Here is a 27,171-nt window from a genome sequence, read left to right as displayed (position 1 = left end):
CCCAGCCAACCGCAGAGGAAGACATGAAGCCGGGTGTTAAGGTATGTTTTGGTTGCCTCGCCGGGGGTAATCGGTCGGGCCCCAGCGAGGCAAGGGTGGTCGGTTGGGGGGAAGGGAGGCGTGCTGGGGGTGGCTGGGTTAGAGGGGATGGCCCTCCATCGGGCACCCTGTGCGCGATGAGCAGGGCCCCCCCCCCCACCTCCGGGATGATCAGCAGCTGCCTGGTATTCCCAGGCGACTTCCTGGCTCCAGGATGCCTGCTTGCCGCGCGTAAGATATGTGTGGGGGTGGGTGAAGGCCCTTAAGTGGCCACTTAAGTGGCTTGATTGGCCTGGGGCGGGTGGGCTGTTCTCCACCTCCCCTGCCCTACATAAAGGACGGCGGAGGCAGGAGCGGGTTGGGAGAGCCTCCTGCTCCATTTTGCACCACCCTTCCACCACCATCCCACCGAGGTTGCAATCAGATCAGCCATGATCTTATTGAATGCCGGAGCAGGATTGAGGGGCTGAGTGGCCCACTCCTCCTAATTTGTATGTTCGTAGCATTTTTCCAATGACTGATGCCAGGCTAACTGGCCTGTAGTTCCCTGTTTACACTCTCCCCTCCTTTCTTGCATAGCGGTTTACATTTGCTAACTTCCAATCTGCTGGGACTGTTGTAGAATCTAGGGAATTTTGGAAAATTGTAGCTAATGCATCCATTACCTCTGCAACTTCCTTTTTTAGAACCTTAGGATGTCGGCTATCAGGTCCTGGGCAATTTGTCACCTTTTAGTCCCTTAAGTTTCTCCAATACTTTTTTCTGCTGATATTAGTTACCTTAATTTTCATCTCTCTTATTAGCCTCTTGGTTACCCTCTACTTCTGGTATGTAATTTGTGTCTTCTACTGTGAAGACAGACACAAAATACTTGTTCAATGTCTCTGCCATTTCTTTGTTCTCCATGATAATTTCTCCTGCCCTGACCTCTAATGGACCAATGTTTATTTTAGTCTTATATACTTGATATACTGACCACCTCCAGGCGCGTATCCATTGTCTCTCGAGATGAGGAGGCCCAAAGAAAGAATACTTGATAAAGATTTTCCAATTTGTTTTTATATTCCTGGCTAGTTTGCTCTCTCATTCTAATTTTTCCCTTTTTATTAACTTTTTGGATACCCTTTGCTGGTTTCTAAAACACTCCCAATCCTCGTCCTTACTACTACGCTTTTCAAAATTATAAGCTGCCTCTTTTAATCTTAATACTATCCTTAACCCTAACCCCTCTAGTGAGCCAGGGATGGATTTTTCTTGCTCAGCTTTTGTTTTTTATGGAATGCATTTTTGTTGAACATTTTGAATTGTTTCTTTAAATGTTTCCTGCTGTTTATTTACTACCATACCTTTCAGCCTATTTATCCAATCAACCTTAGGCACCTCTTCCCTCGTACCTATGTAATTGGCTTTGTTTAAGTTCATGATTCTTGTTTGGGACTTTGTTGATTTTCAGTTTAAAGACTGATCTGAAAGGTGACAGTTCCGACAGTTCAGCACTCCCTCAGTACTAAACTGGAGCCACAACCTAGATTTTGTGCTCAAGTCTCTGGAGTACAGCCTAAACCTGCAACCTTCTGACTCGAAGACCAGGTGGTCTGGTGTAATGCCATCATTCTGCCTCATGGCACTTGTAGTAATTCCCTAACACTGGCACTGGAGAGAGAAAAAAACGTAAAAAGAGGCTGATGGCAGATTTTCCACTGGAAATGAGCCGGGTCCTTGATTTATGGTGACTGAAACACCAACATTTTCTGATGTACCTTATTTTTAACCCTACCCATGGGATAAAAGGAAAAACTTTTGTGAGAAGTTTTTTATGTGAAATATCAAAACTGATGTGATATTGTTTTATTTGGTTTCTGATTTTTTGGAAAGTTATTTTTGAGAGTGATGGTATGATGTGAGAAGATACACTGTGAAGGAGCCATAAGCCGACATAAAGTAACTTCATTTTTCTGAAGAATATTTTAAAACCCTTTTTTTAAATTTATTTTAACAATCAAATGCACTTTGTATCCAATAAATTCCTTATCAAATGGAGTGTCTAGCAGAGTAAGTTTTTATAAGATGTATAGCTTTGAAATGCAGTGAGTCTGCACTTGAAAAGTCAGGTACAAATGCAATTATACCACATTGCCTAGTCTTAACTGAGAGTTACACTGCAGTCTGTGAGTTGCACTTTACCAGACAGATGAAAAGTCTGTACATATATAAAAGAACGAAGAAACTTGCATTTGTAAAGCACCTTTCACCACCTTGGGATGTCCTAAATCGCTCCAAAGTCAATTAAGTACTTTTTTTGAAGTGTAGTCATTGTTGTAATGTAGGATACTTAAAGAACACATTGTTCTGTTACCCCCAATGATTTTTTTATTATTAGGAAAAAGTGGGCAATAGATCACCATAAATGCCATGGGAATTCAACAGACTGCATAGCACCTTGTAATACAAGCTTCACACCAGATCGAGATTGCACCCGGTACATTGCAAAGCCTAAACTGTTCAAGATGCCATCTGGAAATAATGCCGCATCCCTTGGGATCATTACATTTAAGTGTCAGATCAGAGCTCAAGTTATATTACCATTTTCACATTGTGCACCCAAAAACACTTGGCATTGATGTGAAAGTGGCCGTATACCTCCAGCCTTACAACCAGCCAAAGTGGAAATCATTTAACCAGGTAGTAGAAATATTCCTCTCTTGGAATATGTGAAAGAATTAGAATTGTAATATTGATTTTACTGCCATATTTCAAATTAATTCCTTACAATTTTTCAGTCTTAATCTGGAAATATTATGAACAAAAATATAATGTTGCTATATTTCAACAGAAATTGTGTTTAATGACTTAACTGTCAAGGACGTTGCCCAATCTTGGCTGTCGATTGTATTTTTGCAAATTTTACGCATCAAAGTGCTGAGCAATTGAATGTACCTTTTGATCCGCTGTGGCCCTGGATACGTTTGTGCACAGAGGATAAAGAAATAACAAAAACAGTTGGAAGAAATCTATACCCATCTGTTGCAAATGTTACTTTTGCTTGTATCATAGAACCGTAGAAAATAAGAGCAGGAATAGGCCCTTCGAGCCTGCTCCGCCATTCATTATGATCATAGCTGATCATCCAACTCAGTAACCTGTTCCTGCTTTGGCCCCATACCCTTTGATCCCTTTAGACCCTAAAGCTATATCTAACTGCTTCTTGAAAACATACAATGTTTTGGCCTCAACTGCTTTCTGTGGTAGCAAATTCCACAGGCTCACCACTCTCTGGGTGAAGAAATTTCTCCTCATCTCAGTCCTGAAAGTTTTACCCCATACCTCTGGTTCTGGACTCCCCTACCATCGGGAACATCCTTCCTCCATCTACTCTGTCAAGTCCCGTCAGGAATCAGTCTGGTAAACCTTCGCTGCACTCCCTCTATAGCAAGAACATCCTTCTTCAGACAAGGAAAGCAAAACTGCACACAATATTCCAGGTGTGGCTTCACCAAGGCCCTGTATAATTGCAGCAAGACATCCCTGCTCCTGTACTCTAATCTCGCTATGAAGGCCAACATACCATTTGCCTTTTTTACCCCCTGTTGCACCTGCATGCTTACCTTCAGCGACTGCTGTACGAGAACACCCAGGTCTCGCTGTATATTCCCCTCTCTGTTTATAGCCGTTCAGATAATCTGCCTTCCTGTTTTTGCTACCAAAGTGGATAACCTCATATTTATCCACATTGTACTGCATCTGCCATGCATTAGCCCAATCAGTTAACTTGTCCAAATCACCCTGAAGCCTCTCTGCATCCTCCTCACAACTCGCCCTCCCACCCAGTTTTGTGTCATCAGCAAATTTGGAGATATTACATTTAGTTCTCTCATCTAAATCATTATTATATATTGTGAATAGCTGGGGTCCTAGCACTGATCCCTGCGGTACCTCACTAGTCACTGTCTGCCATTCGGAAAAAGACCCATTTATCCCTACTGTCTGCCAACCAATTTTCTATCCATCGCAATACACTACCCCCAATCCCATGCGCTTTAATTTTACACGCTGATCTCTTATGTGGGACTTTGTCAAAAGCCTTCTGAAAGTCCAAATAAACCGCATCCACTGGCTCCCCTCATCAACTCTACTAGTTACATCCTCGAAGAATTCCAGTAGATTTGTCAAGCATGATTTCCCTTTCGTAAACCCATGCTGACTCTGCCCGATTCTACCACAGTTCTCCAAGTGCTCTGTTATAAAATCTTTGATAATGGACTCTAGAATTTCCCCACTACTGGCGTCAGGCTGACTGGTCTATAATTCCCTGTTTTCTCTCTTTTTAAATAGTGGGGTTACATTAGCTGTCCTCCAATCTGTAGGAACTGTTCCAGAATTTATGGAATCTTGGAAGATGACCACCAATGCATCCACTATTTCTAGGGCCACTTCCTTAAGTACTCTGGGATGCATACCATCAGGTCCTGGGGATTTATCGGCCTTCAATCCCATCAATTTCCCCTATCACTACCAAAAAACACCTCTCACTTAGCACAAAAACTGCTTTGTCTGCTTTGTGTCATGATTAGGAGTGCGGGCTGGTCATGTTTTCAATATCGAATAAAATTCAGAAAATTTATAGCTTTTCCCTTAAGTTAGGCTTATATATTGCTTTAATATTGTTGCTATATCTAGAACATGTGACATGGGCTTCTTAGTCTATACATGCCATTCACCTAGTGTAGTTGCCATAAAGTTTGGATGCTGTGCACTTTAAGTTTGAAATGAGATGTGACTATTTCAGTGCTTTGGACAATCCAGAGTGACGCATGGCCAAAATTGGATGTTACTGACAACAAGTTACATGGAGATTGAGAGACATTCAAGTACTTAGTACTTTGTTAGAGATGGACCTGGTTTTATTTCATTCATTCATGAGATCTGGGGGTCAATGGCAAAGCCAGCAGTTACTGCCCATCCCTAATTTCCCTTGAGATGATGGTAGTGAACTGCCTTCTTGAACCGTTACAATCCATGTGGTGAAGGTATTTCCAAAGTGCTGTTAGGTAGCGAGTTTTATCCCAGTGACAAGGAAGGAATGGTGATATGTTTCCAAGTCAGGATGTTGTGTGAAGTGGAGGGGAACTTGGAGGCAGTTGTGTTCCCATGTGCCTATTGCCCTTCTCGTTCTAGGTGGTAGAAGTGCTGTTGAAGGTGCCTTAGTGAGTGGCTGCATTGCATCTTGCAGATGGTACACACTGCAGCCAAGGTACGCTGGAGGGAGGGTGGTAGATGGGGTGCCAATCAAGTAGCTGCTTTGTCCTGGATGATGTTGAGTTTCTTGACTGGTGTTGGAGCTGTGCCCATCCAGGGAAGTCGAGACTATTCCATCAAACTCCTGATTTGTGCCTTGTAGGTAGTGCAAAGAATTTGGGGAGTCAGGAGGTGGGTTACATCACAGATTATCCAGCTTCTGACCTGCTGTTGTAGCCATAGTATTTGTGTGACCGGTCCAGTTAAGTTTCTAGTCAGTGGAGACTTGCCGCCCCCACCCCCAGAATGTTGATGGGGGATTCAGCAATGATAATGTCATTGAATGTCAAGGGAAGGTGTTGTCGGAGATGGACACTGGAATTTGTGTAACATCAATGTTACTTGCCACTTTTCAACTTGAATGTTGTTGATGCCTTGCTGTGCATGGGCATGGATTGCTAATCAAAAGCCAGCTAAGAGCCACATAAAACTCTGTTAAGTAGTACTTTTATCTCTGAGCCAGAAGGTTGTAAGTTTGTGTCCCACTCCAGAAACTCGAGATCTAGATTGACTCCAGTGCACGACTGAAGGAATGCTGCATTATTGGAAGTGCTGTCTGACAGATGAGAAGTTAAGCTGAGGACCTAACCGTTCTCAACAGATCGCATGGTACTATTTCAAAGAAGAGCAGGGGGATTTTCCCCTGTATCCTGACCATTATATACCCCTCAATAAACATCACTAGCAGATAACCTGATAATTCACTCATTGCTGTTTGCAGGTGCTTGTTGTGTGCAAATTGGCTGCCAAATTTCCTATATTAATCATCTCAGTCCCAGGACATTATTGCAGGAGTTCCTCAAGGTAGTGTCCTAGGCCCAGCTATCTTCAGCTGCTTCATCAAAGACCTTCCCTCCCATCATAAGATCAGAAGTGGGGATGCTCACTGATGATTGCACAATGTTCAGCACCATTCGCGACTCCTCAAATACTGAAGCAGTCCGTGTCCAGATGCAGCAAGAACTGGACAACGTCCAGGCTTGGGCTGATAAGTGGCAAGTAACATTTGTGCCACACAAGTGCCAGGCATTGACCATCTCCAACAAGAGAGAATCTAACCATTCCCCTTGACATTCAATGGCATTACGATTGCTGGATCCCCCACTATCAATATCCTGGGGGTCACCATTGACCAGAAACTAAACTGGACCAGCCACGTCAATGCTGTGGCTACAAGAGCTGGTTAGAGGCTGGGCATTCTGCAGCGAGTAACTTGCATCCTGTCCATCATCTGCAAGGCACAAGTCAGGAGTGTGATGGAATACTGTCCACTTGCCTGGATGGGTGCAGCTCCAACAACACTCGAGAAGCTTGACACCATCCAGGACAAAGCAGCCCGCTTGATTGGCACACCATCCACCACCTTCAACATTCACTCCCTCTATCACCGACACAGAGTGGCAGCAGTGTGTACCATCTGCATGATGCACTGCAGCAACTCACCAAGGCTCCTTCGACATCACCTTCCAAACCCACGACCTCTACCACCTAGAAGGGTAAGGGCAGCAGATGCGTGGGAACACCACCGCCTGCAAGTTCCCCTCCAAGCCACACACCATCCTGACTTGGAACTATATCGCCATTCCTTCACTGTTGCTGGGTCAAAATTCTGGAACTCTCTTGCTAACAGCACTGTGGGTGTACCTACACCCCAATGACTGCAGCGGTTCAAGAAGGCAGCTCACTAGCACCTTCTCAAGGGCAATTGGGAATGGGCAATAAATGGTAGCCTAGTCAGCGACGCCCATATTCCATGAATGAATATAAAAAATTACAGTAGTGACTACAGTTCAAAAGTACTTCATTGGTTGTCCTGTTGGGATAGCCTGAGGTCATGAAAGGTTTTCTATAAATGCAAGTTTTGTTTTACATTTTTAAAGCTCAAAATTTGAATATTTTATTTTGGAAATTTGCTTGTTACATAGCGTGCATTTAAAAGCTTGGCAATGAGCTGCTACAAAGCTGAGTGTGATCAGACTATTCTCCTATGCCGATAGCAAGATGTTTGTATAGTTAAACAGACGCTAAATTTGTTATAAATTTAATTGCATGTGAATGATTCATATTCTATTGTGCATCAACTTACATTTTTATAGTTATCTCTCATAGTTCAAGTGACTGTAGTAGGTGAGGATAGTGTTGAATCTGATTGTAATATACTTCCTTGTGTTTCCATTACAGAAATTGGAATGGGATTAACAGGCTTTGGCGTATTTTTCCTGTTCTTTGGCATGATCCTGTTTTTTGACAAGGCACTCCTTGCGATAGGAAATGTAAGTTTGTTTTATCGTGCTTGTGTGTTTCTCTAAAGTGTCAATTTATCCCCATCTTGACAAACTACTAGTACTAATCATTTTGACATGCAGACATATTATGCTATACTAATGTGTTTTTCTGAAAAAAAGGGGAGCCAAGTTGTACTTTATTAGTGCTTCAGTCCGATGTCTATTCTTTTGAAAAGAGCCTCTGTTCTTATATTAGATGGCAGCAACATCAACCTGTACTTATATAGTGCCTTTAATGTAATAAAACATCCCGAGGTGCTTTTCAGGAGCATTATAAAACAAAAAATGACACCAAGCCACATAAGGCAGGAAAAACAATGAGATAATTTTGATCCCTGGTTTTATAAATAAGATATAAGGTAGGATATGTGAAGCTGAATGGTAATCGGAATCCAGTGAAAAAACTCCCCTGCACTGCAGCATAACTCAACTGTTGCCATTAGACATATTTAGAATATTGGTACTTAAGCCAAGACCCTCACTGTTACGTAATATTCTTGTGTGATGCTCAAAATGCTCTCCACAGGCACAACCCAAGTTGGAAGAACAAAATGTCATTGTTACTGCTGGGTGTTTTTTTCCCAGTGGACATGATGCAACAAGTCTAAGCAGCCACTAACACGTTGAAATCCTGGTGACAGCATTATACTGATACCTATTTTGAAAACTTTCAGCTAAACCTTATGGAATCCAGATGTATAGAAAATATTTTTAATTGTATAGGACTTTGGATACTTTATGTCTAGATATTCATCCTTCTAAATTCATTGGATACCTGTAACATGGAGGAATTTCTGCCCACAAATTATTTATTTGCCTTTAATATTCAGTGCTTGTAACCATTCTATGTTTCTGAAATAATCTGACCATTAAGAAACTGTCCAAAGTACAGCTAAATTATTTAATTTGCTGAACATCCAGCTAATATCCTATTTCATAATACATAACTGCTCCTGTTGAGAAAACAGACACTTAAGAATGATATAAAGTACTTGCGTTGAGTTAGAATTTTATAGCCTAGGGTTCTAAACTCGATGCAAGGTCTCATGCATATATACTTTACAGCTATCTCCGATAAGTTCTTCTAACAAGCTTGTTCTTTCGTTTGCAGATTTTATTTGTGGCAGGCTTGTCCTTTGTAATCGGTTTAGAAAGGACTTTCAGGTTCTTTTTCCAGAAGCACAAAATGAAAGCCACGGGCTTCTTTCTGGGTGGCATTTTCGTGGTACTGCTTGGGTGGCCTGTAATAGGCATGGTTCTTGAAATTTATGGATTCTTTCTTTTATTCAGGTAAGCTACATTAGAACTCTTACTGAGTGATTCATTATCCACTCCACTATCAATAGAACAATCATAGAGTCATAAAGTTATACAGCACAGAAACAGGCCCTTCAGCCCACCGTGTCCACACCGGCCGTCAAGCATATCTGTTCTAATACCATTTTCCAGCACTTGGCCCATAGCGTTGTATGCTATGGCGTTTCAAGTGCTCGTCTACGTACTACTTAAATGCTGTGAGGGTTCCTGCCTCTACCGCCCCTTCAGGCAGTGTGCTCCAGATTCCAACCACCCTCTGGGTGAAAACATTTTTCCTCAAATGCCCTGTAAACCTCCTGCCCCTTAGCTTAAACCATTTCTCCCTGGTTATTGACACCTCCAGTAAGGGAAAAAGTTTTTTCCCATCTACCCTATCTATGCCCCTCATAATTTTGTATACCTCAATCAGGTCCCCCCTCAGCCTTCTCTGCTCTAAGGAAAACAACCCTAGCCTATCCAGTCTCTGTTCGTTGCTGAAATGCTCCAGCCCACGCAACATCAAAGTACAAAGAACAGTACAGCACAGGAACAGGCCATTCGGCCCTCCAAGCCTGCGCCGATCTTGATTCCTGCCTAAACTAAAACCTTCTGCACTTCCGGGGACCGTATCCCTCTATTCCCATCCTATTCATGTATTTGTCAAGATGTCGCTATCGTACCTGCTTCCACCATCTCCCCCGGCAGCAAGTTCCAGGCATTCGCCAATCTCTGTGTAAAGAACTTGCCCTCGCACATCCCCTCTACACTTTGCCCCTCTCACCTTAAACCTATGTCCCCTAGTAACTGACTCTTCCACCCTGGGAAAAAGCTTCTGACTATCCAGTCTGTCCATGCCGCTCATAACTTTGTAAACCTCTATCATGTCGCCCCTCCACTCTCCACATCCTGGTGAATCTGCTCTGCACACTCTCCAGTGCATTCACATCCTTCCTATAGTGAGGCGACCAGAACTGTACACAGTACTCCAGTGGCCTAACTAGCGTTTTATGCAGCTCCATCATAACCTCCCTGCTCTTATATTCTCTCCCTCGGCTAATAAAGACAAGTATCCCATATGCCTTCCTAACCACCTTATCTACCTGTGTTGCTGCCTTCAATGATCTATGGGCAAGTGTACCAAGATCCCTCTGTACTTCCTAGGGTCCTACCATCCATTGTATATTCCCTTTCCTTGTTAGTCCTCCCAAAATGCATCACTTCACACTTCTCAGGATTAAGTTCCATTTGCCACTGCTCTGCCCATCTTACCAGCCCATCTATATCGTCTTGTAATCTAAGGCTTTCTTCCTCACTATTTACGACACCGCCAATTTTCGTGTCATCTGCGAACAGTGTGCTCATGTTATGCAGTAATCGGACCTCTAGTTCCACTGGTAATTGGACAAACAATTAAGAAGCTAGAATTCATTATTTGAACTTATGGGGACTTCAGAATTCTTAGTTAAATTTCTAAAACATTGCTAAGCCAAGACTCCAATGTTAACACTCTCTCTTTATTTTGTTGCTTAATGGAAGCTATTATCTGGTCTTAAAATCTTTAAAACAACCAATATAGTATTGTGTGGATGCCTTGTGTTTATTTCTGGGATTTTAATGATCAGCACATAGAAAATTAAAGTGAGCGTTCACGTGATAGACGGTCTTGTAACTTTAAAGTGAAGCCGGGAAAGTCCAAAAGTATGCAGAAAGGGCTAAGGACTACGAAATGAGCAAGTTTGTATTGAAGACATTGACACCGTTGTTCGCCGTTCTAGTACATTTTGTGTGTGTTTTTACCCAAACAGTTTCATTTTCTAAAAGTCTATTTCTTTCCCATTTGCTAGGGGTTTCTTTCCAGTGGTGGTTGGCTTTATTAGACGAGTGCCTATATTAGGCTCCATTCTGAATTTACCTGGAATAAGTTCAGTAAGTATTTATATTATTCAGTGCATGTTAAATTATAATCATGCCATTTAAAACCATTCTAAAAAGGTTTTAAAAAATTCTGAATTCTTAATGTGCTTTTAAAGAATTGCTGTTCCTAAATCTATAGTCTATAGCTGGGGATGAATTATAGGGCCTGTTATTTAATCAAACCATTTTAAGCATCCTGTTTACTGTAAACAAAGAAACTCAAAATGGACATAACCTGCGGAACTCATTGAATTGCAGTATTACCCTCGCTTTCGGATATGTATTGCATATTGTAAGTTGTATGGAGTGGAATTTATAAAGATTTTGTTGAGTTCAGTAAAGTTCACAGGTACATATGAAAATGGCAGTCAGGAAAAGATCAGCTGGGCCATCCCATGCAGTCATGGTGCAATTGAGCATCGTGATCCCTAATCCACCTCACCCACCAGCAACCATGTAATCTCTTACAAGAGGCGAACAAAGAAGATTTTTTTTAAAAACAGCAGTCAAGCGAAGCAATATCTAGGAAATTCTTCTCCTACCCATTTCATTTCAAAAACAATTCCGAAGCTTAAAGTTGTAAATAAGTTTTTTTTTATGCATAAATTCATTGACCCTCATCTGTACCTTTTTTGGAGGCCTCTATATCACCCAACATATAAGGGTCTGAAAACTGGACCAAAAATTTAGTATTCTAGATTAAACAGAACCAAGGTCTTATTCAAGGACAATATCATTGCTATTTATTTTTTGTTGGATCATCCTAGTAATCCATTTGAATATTTTACTTGCTTTTACTATATAAGTCTGCTTGGGTAATGGCAGACAGCAATATGTCCTCCCCAAATAAAGATATCCTAAATAAAATCAGTGACTTTGATAGATGAGACAAAAGTCCTACATAAGTCTTAAAACAAATAGATCCACAAGAACAAATGTTATTTATCCCAGTGCTGAAAGACTGGAAAAGAGATTTGTGAAGTATTGCTGATCATTATGAGGTGTCAGTAGACAACGTGGAGGCGCCAATAGTTTGGAAACAGGCTAATATGAGACCCATATTCCAAATTGGAGACAAAACAGACACAGACAGTTACAGATCCATTAGTTTTTCTTCCATTTCATGCAAAATAACAATTCATTATCAGGAATAAAATTGATCATCTGTACAGAAATAATCTAGTTAACAATTGGTTCAGATTCAGAAGGGCAAGATCCTACCTAACCAAACTCCTTGTCTTCTTTGAGGAAGGATCAACCCAAGTCAACTGTAGAAAACCCTACAGCCTGCTGTACTTTGACTTCCAAAGGAATTTTGATAAAGTTCCACTTGAAAGGCTATTAGCTCAATGTTCTGGGGTTTAGGGGTAAGCCCTGGGAATGAATTGGGAAATGAAAGGTATTCATTGAGAGTAAGGGTAGTACTGCATGGGGTGCCTCAGGGCTCATAACTAGTGCAAATTGATCAAGTTTGCAGATGATAACCAAAATAGGGGCAATGGAATTGGAAGAGGCAGGTCAAAAAATGCAGAATGAGTTGGCCAAAATATGTAAGTGAGCAGAATAATTGCAGATGGAATTTAATGCCGACAGGTGTAAAGTATGACAAATAGAAATGAAATGTAAATGGCATGAATAGTGTTGCCGAAGGGATCAAGGGATGTGGGGAGAAAGCGGGAATAGGGTACTGAATTAGACGATCAGCCATGATCTTTTTTGAATGGCGGAGCAGGCCCGAAGGGCCGAAGGGCCTACACCTACTCCTATTTTCAATGTTTCTCTGTTTAAATAGCTAAAGGTAAAGCTGAGCTGATGGCCTAGTTTAAGTTTGACATTAAATATGTCTAACCAACGCAGAGCATCAATAAACAAAGCCAATAGTAACAAAATTAGAGGAGGTAGTGATAGGTTGGACCGTGCCTTGAATACTGCAACCAGTCCTGGTTGCCAAGAAGCAAATTATTGCAGGCAGTGTAGAGAAGAAGCATGAGAATGATCCCTTGTGTTAGGGGGTCCCAGTTATCAGAAACATGGGGTTTTCAGCTTAGAAAAGAGGCATCTGTTAGTTGGTTTTATAGATATATATAAGATTAAGGGTTATACAAAAGTTAACCTGAATTACTGCTTCAAGTTAGTCCTTAGGCGTAGAAGAAGGGGACAAGTTCAAGCTATTAAAAAGTAATTTTAGGACTGATACCAAGAACTTCTTCAAACGCAGAACAATTAATGTGTGGGAAAGTCTTCTGAATAGAGTAGTGGATGTAAGAACCCTTGCAATCCTTCAAGAAACAATTTCATCCATCCAGAGAAATCCTTATGTCTGTAATGCTCCCTGTGGTCAAGTAATCTGACACATGCATTCTATCTCAGACAGGAAGAATGGTCACATGGGTGAGTTACTGGGAACTACCCACCCATAAAACTGCACTAAACGCACTTCCTGTCTTCAGGATTTGTGTTTTTTTAAAACTCGTATTTTTAAATATTGTCTTTCTCGTCAACTGAATCCTTTACATTTCAATTGTGGCATCGCAAGCATTGATAATTCTCAGGTTAAATTGTGTAAAGACAGTTAAAGGTGGAAGAAATTAAAGATATAAATACTTTATTTTGAATGTGTGTCCCTGGTATCATCAACGGTGGTTCCTTGGGTTTGAGTGAATTAAGTGAATTTTATTTTTGAGTTGTTTAAAATGAGAATTCGGTACTTAGTTGTTGCTTCTAGTTTCACTTGCCTTCAGTGTACTTCATGATCCTGGTTGGAAGTAAAGTTATGTCATTGGAGAAGCTCTTATGACCTTTGAAAGAAATCGTTTTCCATAGGTGGTAGATAAGCTAAACTTTCTTATGTAAGTTGAGTCCATAACTGTGATACAAATGGAGACTTCCCAGCTGTCACCTATTTATCAAGAATATAAATATGTGACTCCACTGTAGAATTGCTAGCAGAGTCATTTTAATCTCTGGTATTCAGTTGCTAACAGATGGATTTGGTATTTCTACAATGGAAACTTTTAGACTGTTCTCTGTATTAGTGCTAGAAGAGACAGGCAGCACATTTAAACCCCTAAATACTTTGTTGACACAGATTATCTTTCTGTGTATGAAGCTTTTTTGGGGGATGATGCCATTGTGTTTGAGATATGGGAGAATCTGCCATATTATTTAGCTCATTGAATTGCATAGTGCTTGGATAATCTAGTGATCTGGCAGTCAGTTGGGATTGATGCAACAAGTCAATGTTTTTGCAGTGTTTATTTTGACTTCCAGGTAACCAGTATTGAAGATTTAACATCCTTTAAATCATTGATAATCCAGGTGGCTGGAACTTCATTATTTTGGGCATGGGACCGAAGAACTTACTGCTACAAATTCTTATTGGAGGGGTCCTTGTCATGTTTTCAGCAGGAGATAATAGGTGGATGAACCTTATGGAATTTTGCTTTTCTAACTTCCTTAGTTTGCTTGAGTGGTATCAGTAAAGATCTAGGAGCATAAGTTCATTATCTGTCCTTTCAAGTGAGGAATGCTGCATACCATGAAAATCTAAGTGGATGGGAAATAAAGAGCAAAAGTACCCAAAAATCTGGAATATCTCTTTTGCAGTAGTAATGCTCGGTTCTGTGTTATGCATCAAGTAATCCTCATCATTAAGCCATTTGTCCTGTTGTGCACAGAGTTCAATATTAACTATTGCTTGGATAATCATATTTTCAAGCATGTTAAGGATAAGAAACATTTAACTAAAATACACTTCATTTTATTCTCTTTTAAGTGTAATGGGCCCTCCCCGACTAATAGGAGTACCAGTAGACTCTAATTCGAGTGTAGGTCTTGTTTGCTTCCACAACTGTATTGAACATATCTGATATGTAATGGCAGAAAAGTGGGCAGATTCACACAAGAACAGAGAGACTGCCTGGACAGTGCCTGCACAATGAGGAATTATTGAAAAAGCAAATTTAAAAAGTGCCAATGACTCCAAATCAGCAACGGGGATGGGACAGGGGGAGGAATTTCAATGAATATCGAAGATGAACTTCAGTTGAAGAATGAGGAAGACATGCCAAAGATAGGTAATGATCATTCATTTACATTTCATATACGTTAGGAATGAAGTGCAAAAAGCAGGCAAGCGATTTACTTGATTTGCTGACGAGCAATTAAATTTTAAAAATTTAATATGGTCAACAGCTCACTATAAAAGTAATTGGTGCTATCATTGAAGGATTTTCTTTAGTATACAGCAATAGAAATAGCAAGCTAATAATTTAGTAAATTGAGAAGATCACAGAAATCTGCTGACCTTATATACTGACTCGGGTTCAGAGACTCCCGTTTGAAAACCTTTGCTGTGCACCATCTCCTACCCAGAGGAGATTAACGTACAAGTCTAGTCACATATGGAGCCCTCATCTGGAGCCAATTACCAGTATTTTTGAGTTAAAGTTCAGATTATAGAAGGTTAGTTGATGGGGAAAATGGAAACGCCGCACTTATGACAGAGTAGAGGGTGCTTTTGGCTTGCATCTTCTTTGTGCCATTCTTGATTTACGGTGCAAGTTTTTCTACTGCTGGGGACAGTTACTTTCCATTAACCAAAGAAAAGCAATTTGCCAAATTAATTGCATTTAACTAAATATTCTGTGTTTACTCCACAACAAATATTGTATTGTTTAATAATTGAATAAACCTTGTAGTAATTTCATGCTTATAGGACTTCCACCTAGGTTTTCCATCCCATTTCACTTTCAGTTTTTTTTTAACTTATAATTGAAATATGCTCAAGTTATATCTCAGGTGGGGGTGTCTAAGTTTTATTCACTTCTGTGTATAATTCAGTTATAGTTTTGCGGGGGCAGGGTGAGAATATTTATTTATTTAGAGATACAGCACTGAAACAGGCCCTTCAGCCCACCGAGTCTGTGCCAACCATCCACCCATTTGTACTAATCCTACATGAATCCCATATTCCTACCACATCCCCACAATTCCCCTACCACCTACCTATACTAGGGGCAATTTATAATGGCCAATTTACCTATCAACCTGCAAGTCTTTGGCTGTGGGAGGAAACCGAAGCACCCAGCGAAAACCCACACGGTCACAGGGAGAACTTGCAAACTCCGCACAGGCAGTGCCCAGAATCGAACCCGGGTCGCTGGAGCTGTGAGGCTGCGGTGCTAACCACTGTGCTGCCCAATATATTTAATGGAAACAAAAAAAAACGCAAACGCTGGAAATTTAAAAGCAAAAACAAAATTCTAGAAATACCCTGCATGTCTGACAGCTTCTGCAAAAAAGAAAATACAGGTCAATGTTGCAGGTGTGTTTCCCCCCCTCAGTTCTGAAGGGTACCTGCCAAAATGTAACCTGTCTTTACTCTTTACAGAGGCAGTTATAGCTCAAATGTATTCCCTGCAATTTTTGCATTTTAGCAGCCAGTGAGAGATGTCAGATAGTCTGCTAATTATAGTGACCTTGCCATGGCAGGTGAGCCTTTGAAAGGCAGAACTGGTGCCTATCCTATTTATGGAAACTTCTACTTGGACATGTACTACAATATAGAGAGATCTTTTATGTGTCACTTGGTTCAGTTGATAACACTCTTGCCTTTGAGTCAGAAGGTTGTGGTTTTAAAGTCCGCTCCAGGACTTGAATACACAACATTCTGGCAATCAAGTGCCATATTGAATGAGTGTTGTATTGTTACAGCTACTGTCTCTCAGAAGACTGTTAAGCGAGGTCATGTCTTCCTGTTGTGCCAGTTATAAAAGATCCATGATACTATTTTGGAGGGGTTGTGGGGAGGGGGGGGGTGGGGTGGGAGCTGTAAGTTCTAACACTCCAGTCGCAACTAAAACCACCAGAAACAGATAATTGGTTATTCATCTAATTTGCTGTTTCTGGTACCTTGCTGTGCACAATTGACTGCATTTATCAACAGAACAGCAGTGCTGACCACCTCAAATGTAATTTATTGGTTGTAAAGTTCTTTGGAATGTGCTGAAGTCATAAACTGCTGTATAGTTGCAACATTTTCCTTGTACTGTAATGTTCTCATCTCCCTTTATGATATTCAGCATTTTATAAATTCTCATTCATATAAATGAGGGGTGAAGGAAAATGAGTTGTGAATGATCTCCAAGTGGAAATTCAGTAATTGTGCATTATGATAGCCATGCACTAAAGTAGGTTGAAATGTTATCCGTAAAAGTAGAAGAATCAGTCATTCCAAAAAACATTTTTTAAAGTGACCTTTCAAATTGGCATAATCCAAAACTAACAGCCATGGGCTGATCGGTAACACATTGAAACTATTGGAGTTTCTGCTTCTGCAGGCAAAGAGTGTCTGACTCTCAAGTTCAATTTGTTTTGAAATGATTCATTGTGCTCTACCATTAGGTGTTAATCTAACTTATCTTTACTGCACCTTGTGCCAGAAAGTCCTCCTAAGATAACAGTTTCTGGGAGTCCACATTTAAAATCTCAAACTCCCAATTCACAGCTCTTTTCCATTTAAATCATCTGCTGTTATGCATTCTGTTCATTTTTGCCTTTTTTTGAATGAACCTGCAAGAAAATGTTTACATTCAAGCCATCTAACACTTTGAATGATGAGTTTGCTGGTACTATGCTACTTGTTAATAATTGTTCCGTTAAATATCTTTAAAGCTGACGATATCATAAAGGAGGCTGAGCATGAAGTACGTACCTTGTTACATTTTCATAACTTTTTTTGCATAACCTGGCGAGAAGACTACTGCCTGCAGCCATATAGTTTAGCATTGTTTTATAACAGAAATATGTTGTGACCTTAATTTAAAAACTGCAAGGCAAGCTAATAAAAGGTACATGAGACACTGGCCCAGATCCTATGCCACTGGTTGGAACTCTCACACAAAGGACAGCCTATTGGAAAATCACATCTGGGCTGCTCACAATCTTCAATCCATTGAGATTAATGGGTGGAAAATGACCATCTGTGCACCCACAATCTTCCAATAAGCCACTTACTGCATAATTCTCTCCAAAGATGGTGTGAATCTTGGGAAGTTTAGTTCCTGGTACATTAAAGGATAGATCTGTAGGGTAAAAATTCAATGACATGATGTTCCTTGGGCTGGATGGCATGCTTCATTGAGTCTTCTATTGGAATAGATTTATGAAAGAGTTCTAATTTAATATAAAAAATCCAATCATAGAGCTGATCTCAGGAGGTCCGTACTGTTTCTATTTGATATGAAATTGCTTTCCCCAAGCTGTGCACTACACTGATAATCAGATTTGGCTCCATTTATACTAACATTACAATATAGGATTGCTTTAGTTTTTAAATTGTATGTGCTGCAAGTGCAGAGGAGATGATGAGATTAAATACCATTAACATTCTTTTCAATTGTTAATCCAATGGATGATGCAGTCATTCGTACCACATCAGTTAGTACCAATAAGCAGTTCAGTATTTGGAACCTATTCATTTGTAATCCATGGACAATGAGATGTTTTAACTTTTTGCTCTTTTTCCTTTTACTGAAGTATCTCTTTGCTATGCACCTTCCTTAATCAGGAAGGTAGGCTGAAAACCTGCTCAGGGTGCTATTACAAGCTGCTAGAGAATGCAATGCACTGCACTTTTCTCACTTCCCTATTATAGATTGGGTTAGAAAGCTTACTGTGCAGCAAATTATGGGTACAGGTCTATGTCCTGTGACTGATCAGATTCATTACAGCCCCAATTTGTACCCCGATGCACTCTATCTTTCATACTATTGCACTGGATTATGGATGTCTCTGTTGTGCATTTACATTTGTGTTCAAAATATGGCGAACAGGTACTTGGAAGCAGTCATGGAATATTTGCTATGATTCATCAACAAAAGGATTGGACTAGATTCTACTTTTGTAAGATAAAGCATGATATGGGAGGCTAAAGATATTTAGATAAAAGGCAAGAATTTATGAAGCGAAAGATACTAACTGCAGAGATGAATTGGTTGAGAGGAATGTTAAGGGAATCTAGGACACTAAGAATCAAGAATAGTAGAAGAACATGGAACAAAAAGAGAAAATTGTGGAAATATGCAGGTCAAGCAGCATCTGTGGAGAAAGAAAAATAGTTAACATTTCAGGTTGATGGCCTTTTGTCAACTGGAAAAGTTTAGACATGTGACACTTTATAACTTTCTGATTCAACACAGCTCAATTCAGATCATAACCACCGCTCCCATTTTGGGGTAGGTCCTGGTATTGGTTCTGCTGTTGCCATTTACAGCTTCTCTAGACCCATCTGTTTCTTTACTTATCCCATTACAATCTCCTGTTGCCTTGCAGTATAATCCCTTATATGATTTTAATCACTCCTGCCCTCCACTGTATCATAGACCTTTCCTTTAGTTCTTTCTTCCCCTCCCTCCTCTTCCCCTTTCCTGCCTCCGTACTTATTTAAAAACTGGTACATCTCTACTATTCTCCAGTTCTTTTTGAGGAATACAGATCAATGATAAATAAAAACAAAATACTGCAGATGCTGGAAATCTGAAATAAAAACAAGAAATGCTGGAAATACTCAGCAGATCTGGCAGCATCTGTGGAGAGAGAAGCAGAGTTAACGTTTCAGGTCAGTGACCCTTCATCAGAACTGGCAGATATTAGAAATGTAAAAGGTTTTTAGCAAGTAAAGCGGGGGGGTGGGGCAAGAGATAACAAAAGAGGGGTTGATGGGACAGAGGGTCACAGAGAATAACTGACCAGAAGGTCATGGAACAAAGGCAAACAGTATGGTAATGGTGTGCTGAAAGACAAAGCGTTAGCACAGAGAGGGTGTGAATAGACTGTAAAGCACAAAGCACTCCAAGCACAAACATTAAAAAAACAGAAACAGTGGGTAGGCACAATAGAAACAAACTAAAAAAACTAAAATAAAATAACCAAATAAAAAAGAAAAAATAACTAAACATAAAAAGGGTGGCCCTATCATGCTCTGAAATTATTGAACTCAATGTTCAGTCTGATAGGCTGTAGCATGCCTAATCAGTAAATGAGATGCTGTTCCTCGAGGTTGTGTTGATCGCTGGAACACTGCAGCAATCCCAGGACAGAGATGTGAGTGGGGGAGTGGTGTTGAAATGGCCAGCAACCAGAAGCTCGGAGTCGTGCTTACGGACTGAATGGAGGTGTTTCGCAAAGCGTTCACCCAATCTGCATTTGGTCTCCCCAGTGTAGAGGAGACCACATTGTGAGCAGCGAATACAGTATACTAAATTGAAAAAAGTACAAGAAAATCGCTGCTTCACCTTTTTTTTTCTTTTTTTTATTTGGTTATTTTATTTTAGTTTTTTTAGTTTGTTTCTACTGTGCCTACCCACTGTTTCTGTTTTTAATGTTTGTGCTTGGAGTGCTTTACAGTCTATTCACACCCTCTCTGTGCTAACGCTTTGTCTTTCAGCACACCATTACCATACTGTTTGCCTTTGTTCCATGACCTTCTGGTCAATTATTCTCTGACCCTCTGTCTTATCAACACCTTCTCTTTTGTTATCTCTTGCCCCACCCCCACCCCCCCCCACCCACCACTTTACTTGCTTAAGACTTTTTTCATTTCTAGTATCTTGCCAGTTCTGATGAAGGGTCACTGACCTGAAACGGTAACTCTGCTTCTCTCTCCACAGATGCTGCCAGACCTGCTGAGTATTTCCAGCATTTCTTGTTTTTAATACAGATTAATGAGACAACCAGGCTAGATCAAAACCAGCAATAATGGAGTGAATTCATTCAGACTCATCATCGTTGCTGAGTTGACTGAGAATTTAGTGTGGGTAACAGCAGTATTATGGCCTGCTCCCAGCTATGCTGGTAGCTGGTTTTAGAGCTGGGGGAAAGTTGCGTAGAATGGTGTATAGTATTGAGAGATCTCAGTGTGGAAAGGGAGAAAATATCTCCTTAAGAGCTTGTCCTTATCAGAAACTTTCTTTTTGGTGTTGAAAGGAGGGCACCTATAGATGTTAATGGTTTGTGTTGCAAGTATGGAGGACTGCCAAAGCAAGCACAGGTCTTTCATATTCAGTTCCAGTAGTAAAGACAAATCAAAACACCCCTTCAAAACTTATAATTTACTTAATATAAATGATTCCTATGGTAATGAGGCTCAAGAAGCTGTTTTGTTTTTGGCCCAGCTCTTTAGATCAGTGCATGGAGAAAGAATTCCCATTTGGGAGGTGAGTGAACTGCACTGATTCTTTAATAGGCAGTGCAGCAATGAGAGTTTTGGATGTGCATCTTAATTGTCACTGATGTCAGACAACTGTATCAAAGTCTTTGAAGATTAAACCTAATGTAATCACAGGTCTTGCTTATATTTTGGTTAATTACAATTTCCTTTACTTTTGCAGTTTGTAGATAAAGTTGGTGAAAGCAACAGCATGGTATAACAGAGACTGGATGGACAACTGCTACAGAAGTATACTGTATAATATATTTATAAGGTTTACCTAAGGCAAACATTTCTAAATTTATATTTTACTGAGTTACCTGTGTAGGAACAAATAAAACTTGATAACATTCTTTGTATCAACATATTTTGTCAGTGGGGGAAAGCTGGTCATGGCAATGAATTCCACTCTTCGTTGGCCTTTCCCTCCCTTCCTCCATGTTTTCTGAATGTCTCTCCATACGGGATACTTGGCATCACACATCCTCCAGCAGAGAGGGCAGGATGGGCTGGGCTGTGGGCTCCACCACTACTACCATCAATGCTGCTCAATGATCAGCAGGAAGGAAGTGGACCTTAAACTGGGTGAGTTGGACCAAGCAAGACCAACTGAAAAAAGTTTGCTCTTTTCCGTTGAACCTCGTTCAACCAAGACAAGTGAATTTGAAAAACCAAGAGGACTCTGACTCACCTAGTCACTTTTTGGTTTGCAAATCAAGTGATCAGACACTTGAATGGACAGGCCTTTTCCCATTATTCATTTATATATTTGGGCGATCTTGTCTTTTAGATAAAAAAAAAAACTAGCTTACATCCATGATTGTCTTGCCCCACTTGTGTGTGTGTCTCCCTGCAGTTATTTGTGATCACGTCATTGTCTCTTGTGTTATATCAGCATTTTCTTATGTGAAAGGTCAGGTTAATGATGAGTTTTTATCTTTTGTGACTGCCTCATTTGGCAGAACTTTTGTGCAAATGAACATCTCTGACTTATTATGTACCTTTAACAGATGGTGATTATAGATATTAAAGCAGATTTTTTTTTTAAAGAAAGGTTACCTTTTCAAACATAACATTCTTTTGGTGTTAAACTATTGTAAATAAATGTTTGAAGCAAATGATTATCACTGAATTTTTTTAACAATGTTCCCTTAATATGACAATTGTTATTGTGCTAAAACTGAATATCAATATGTTGCTTATACATACATATTTTTGAAAGCCCTATATTTACCTGCCAATGAAAGAAAATGTTTGTCATTTAAAAAAAAACAGAATAGTAAATATAACATTAATTTCCAATGGCATGTGCACTGTACTTGACCAAAAGGAAATTCTACAATGGAAATCAACCTTTCTGATTTTTTAGAAATAGCGACCGAAAACTTATCTGAACCAGTATATCAGATAATTTGTATGAATTATTTAAAAGGACAACGTTGAAAAATATTATATTGGTTCATTGTCCGTAAAGGACACCTGTTAACTTTGTAACTTTAGAAACCGAATAACTTCTAAAATGACATGATATGAAAACACCAGAGCTGCTGGTATCATTTTCATAATCTGAACTAGTACTTTATTGGGACATGTGTTTTCGTATGTAACTGTCGAAGGCACTAGCTCAGCTGGAGACACAAACTACTGGGACAAGTCAGCCAGGAATGTAATTGAGAGTGGGGGTGTATTTTGAAAAAAAAATTCCAACTTATTTTTTAATTTTATAGGAATAGAATTCAGGTTGATTGTATAATTCTGTGTATCACACCAACACAATACTGCAAATTCTAGTACTCGTTCCAGCACAAAATAGGTGGAATTGTTTTTGCAATGTATATGGCAACTGCTAAACATGTCAGAATTGCATTTTTTTGTAAGCTGCTGCCGACTTTAAGAGCAGAAGTCAATGCATTGTGTATCTTCTGTGAATATGTGACCAGAACTTGGCATTCTGTCATCTTTCCAGACTGCAGAATGAAAATAAAAATTAATTATGGTTATCCTTGGTTTTCTGTTGTGCTGAAAAGAAAAGTTTGCATGTATTTAATATATCAATCCTTCCAACATATTGCTCTTACTGAACACACTTTTTAAATTATTTTAATTTTCAAAGGTTTGTGGATAGGAAATCCCATAAACTTTACATCTTGCTGTGAATTCATTTCCTTTCATCCCCCACCCCCTCCATTTGATGAGGATGGAGGTATTCTGTGTCATTTGTCTTTAAAGAAATCTCTCTTAATTTGGTAAATAGATAATTGCCTTGATATGCACCATAGTAAGGAAATTGATATCTAGTGTCCTAAAATCAGCAGGTTTGTGGAAGTACACAAGTCTTAAACCCAGTTTGTCTCCTAAATTTATGGGTTTAAGAAAATCAGTTTCAAGAGTCAGCCCATCTTTTCATCCATCATTCTGGGCTCAGTGACCCTCAAGGCAGTTAGGTACTTCTGCAAATGCCGTTAAGAAACTGTACCTACTTGCATTAATGTGTTGTTCTCGTGAGGTAGTGCAGGCACCCACCTGCCAAGAATGAGGAACATTAATTTCGCCACATGGACATTAAACTTCAAATTGTTGCTGGGAAGCAAAGAGGGCCCATTACAAGGAATTGCCAGGTCCCTAGCCAGAAAGACGTTTTCGCATACCAGCATACAGTGTTGGAAGAAAGGAACCAGTCCCTGCTCCCAATACACAGAAGAGACCTGGTCAAACCATTCGGTCACGTAACCACCTGCTGGCCAAGTAGGGGAGTTTTAAATTGGAGAAACAGTGTTTGAAGACAGAAAAGCTCCTGGATTGAGAATGTTTAGTTTAGTGATACAGCACTGAAACAGGCCCTTCGGCCCACCGAGTCTGTGCCGACCATCAACCACCCATTTATACTAATCCTACACTAATCCCATATTCCTACCACATCCCCATCTGTCCCTATATATTTCCCTACCACCTACCTATACTAGGGGCAATTTATAATGGCCAATTAACCTATCAACCTGCAAGTCTTTGGCATGTGGGAGGAAACCGGAGCACCCGCAGGAAACCCACGCAGACACAGGGAGAACTTGCAAACTCCGCACAGGCAGTACCCAGAATCGAACCCGGGTCCCTGGAGCTGTGAGGCTGCAGTGCTAACCACTGCGCCGCCCAATATCTCCTGCCTGCTCCTATCTCTTTCTCACAAGCTTTGGAATCCATTGAGGACACATGAACCCCAAGAGAAAAGTCTCCTATAGTGAACAAGGTTTAAGAAGAATACTGGGCCCCAACGAAAAGCAAGAACTAACTACAAAAGGAGTCTACAGTGAGCTCAAAGCACAGTAACAAGAAACTCTTAAGATATCACCTCAAACCTCTCCACTTTATTTTTCTCTTTTTTTTGTCCCTATCTGCATGTATGTATCGTCTGATTGCTAGCGTGGGAACGTCGTTTATTCGTATGCGTTAACCAAATTACAGTTTTAAGTTTTAATAAATGTCACTTCTTTAAACCTAAGAAAACCTGTTTGTGCTCATTTCTTTGCCTTATTATTGGAAAGTGGTGTACAAGGATTCACCAAGGGGGAGCTCAAAACACGGTGTGTTTAAAATTAAACTCTGTTACAGTAAGACCAGGTGAAGGCTGAAAGGGGCCCTAGACACCTTTCTCACCTGGTTGTAACAGGTAGCTAAAATGACCAGTGTTGACAATGCAGTGGATCTGTAGGAATTCTAACATTTCTGCAACTGCAATAGGTGGTGTGGGTCAAAATATTTGATTATGAAGGCAATGTTCTGGAAATATTTGAATCCTATTTGTTGTGTGGCTAGCCTGTGGAGTTTGTTGTCTACAGCTGAGACTGATCAAAGGCTATGTTGCAAATTTTTATTTATTTGATTCGTGGAATATGGGCATCGCTGGCAAGGACAGCATTTGTTGTCTATTCCTAATTGCTCTTGACAACTGAATTCAGAGGACAGTTAAGAGTCAACCATATTACTGTGGGTGACACATGTAGTCCAGACCAGGTAAGGACAGCAGATTTTGTAAAGGACATTAATGAACCAGATGTGCTTTTACGACAATCGATGGTAGTTTCATGGTTACCATTGCTGAGACTAGCTTTCATTTCCAGATTTTTAAAATTAATTAGTTGAATATAAAGTTGGCAGGAAGATTAGAAAAGCTGTATACTATTTAAATGGAGACATATTGCAGAACACGGTGGTACAGAGGGATCTAGGTTTCCTGGTATATGAATCACCAAAGGTTAGTATGCAGGTACAGCAAGTGATTAGGAAGGCAAACGGAATGTTGGTATTTATTACAAGGGGAATCAAGTATAAAAGTAGGGAAGTTTTACTGCAGCTGTACAGGCCCTTGGTGAGACCACATCTGGAGTACTGTGTACAGTTTTGGTCTCCTTATTTGAAAAAGGATATCATTGTGTTAACAAGCAGTCAGAGAAGGTTCACTCGACTAATTCTGGGGATGAAGGGCTTAACTTAAGAAAAGTTGAACAGGTTGGGCCTATACCCATTAGAGTTTAGAAGAATGAGAGGTGATCTTATTGAAGCATAAGATCCTGAGGAGGTTTGATAGAGTCGATACCAGGAAGATGTTTCCTCTTGTGGGGGAGACTAGAATTAGGTGACACACTTTAAGAATAAGAGGTCTCCCTTTTAAGACAGAGATGAGAATTTAAAAAAAAAATTTATTTAGAGATACAGCACTGAAACAGGTCCTTAGGCCCACCGAGTCTGTGCCGACCAACAACCACCCATTTATACTAACCCTACAGTAATCCCATATTCCCTACCACCTACCTACACTAGGGGCAATTTACAGCAGCCAATTTACCTATCACCTGCAAGTCTTTGGCAGTGGGAGGAAACCGGAGCACCCGGTGAAAACCCACGCGGTCACAGGGAGACCTTGCAAACTCCGCACAGGCAGTACCCAGAATCGAACCCGGGTCCCTGGAGCTGTGAGGCTGCAGTGCTAACCACTGCGCCACTGTGCTGCCCAAAGGGTCGTTAGTCTGTGGAATTCTCTTCCCCAGAAAGCGGTGGAGGCTGGGTCATTGAATTTATTCAAAGATGAGTTAGATTTTTGATAGACAAGGGAGTCCAGGGTTATGGGGGGCAGACAGGAAAGTGGAGTTGAGACCACAATCAGATCAGTCATGATCTTATCAGAGCAGGCTTGAAGGGCCGAATGGCCTACTCCTGCTTTTAGCCCTTTGTTCCCAAATTTCAACAGCTGCCATGATGGGATTTGAACATGTCTCCATAATATGAACTTGGGTTTCTGGATTACTAGTTTAGTGGCACTACCACAATGCTACCATTCTCAAATATACTGCAGCCTGACTAATGGCTGAGCAAGCAACAGGAGAAGAAGAAATGATTCATTTACATTTAAGACTTCTCACTATTTTATCCCTCAAGCCATTGCTTCTCATCTGCCAACTTTATGTTGCTGTTTGGAGTTCCATTTGCCTAGCAACCAGAGAGGTCTGATTAAAACAAGCCATAGTTATTCAAATAAAGTTACACACACTTTTCCATTTGATGAATGTCAAAATTCTGTAGAAGCCTTTTGTATTCTTCTGCAACAGTTTGGATACCTGCAGTACAATTCCTAGTCCTGTCGTGATCTACTTGTATTGCAAAACAACATACTTTATGGGGCTGACACTAGGTAGGAAATTGTGAACAAAGTTAGGAGAATCAGCCAAAGTTATGATGCAAGAGAGGGATTTTAGGAATATTTTGAAAGTGGGGAGATGGGAAGCAGACTAGAGCAGTTTAGAAAGAAAATTCACGATTCAAGAGTGTGATGTTTGAAGCTTGCACCACTGATTTGAAGGGGGCAGGTGCATAGTAAGGTGGGAAGACGGAGGATGCAAATTGGAACATAGGGCTGCAGCAGGTAGAATGGGTGGGATTTGTAAATGTGGACAAGGATTTTGAAATCTCTGGTGGGACACAGGGAGACGGGAGGTTGGCAAGGAGGGCAGATTGTTGAAATAAAAGCAAAATACTGCGGATGCTGGAAATCTGAAATAAAAACAAGAAATGCTGGAACCACTCAGCAGGTCTGGCAGCATCTGTGGAAAGAGAAGCAGAGTTAACGTTTCGGGTCAGTGA

At 40.4% G+C, this 27,171-nt stretch overlaps 1 protein-coding gene across 1 annotated transcript in view; it reads left to right on the top strand.

Annotated features, from left to right (window-relative positions):
* Positions 1 to 23,039, top strand: part of LOC137384671 (vesicle transport protein GOT1B) — a 31,688-nt gene extending 8,649 nt beyond the window's left edge. The window contains exons 2-5 of the mRNA XM_068058920.1: positions 7,516 to 7,607; positions 8,731 to 8,909; positions 10,760 to 10,841; positions 21,221 to 23,039. Of these exons, the coding sequence (XP_067915021.1) occupies positions 7,516 to 7,607; positions 8,731 to 8,909; positions 10,760 to 10,841; positions 21,221 to 21,259 (392 nt within the window). The 3' untranslated portion in view covers positions 21,260 to 23,039. The remainder of the gene's footprint in view (positions 1 to 7,515; positions 7,608 to 8,730; positions 8,910 to 10,759; positions 10,842 to 21,220) is intronic.
* Positions 23,040 to 27,171: the final 4,132 nt, after the last annotated feature.

Source organism: Heterodontus francisci, chromosome 27, assembly GCF_036365525.1.
Source record: "Heterodontus francisci isolate sHetFra1 chromosome 27, sHetFra1.hap1, whole genome shotgun sequence".
Classification (NCBI taxonomy): Eukaryota; Metazoa; Chordata; class Chondrichthyes; order Heterodontiformes; family Heterodontidae; genus Heterodontus; species Heterodontus francisci.
The sequence above is the reverse complement of the archived record's forward strand: the minus strand, read 5'-3'. Positions and strand labels throughout refer to the sequence as shown.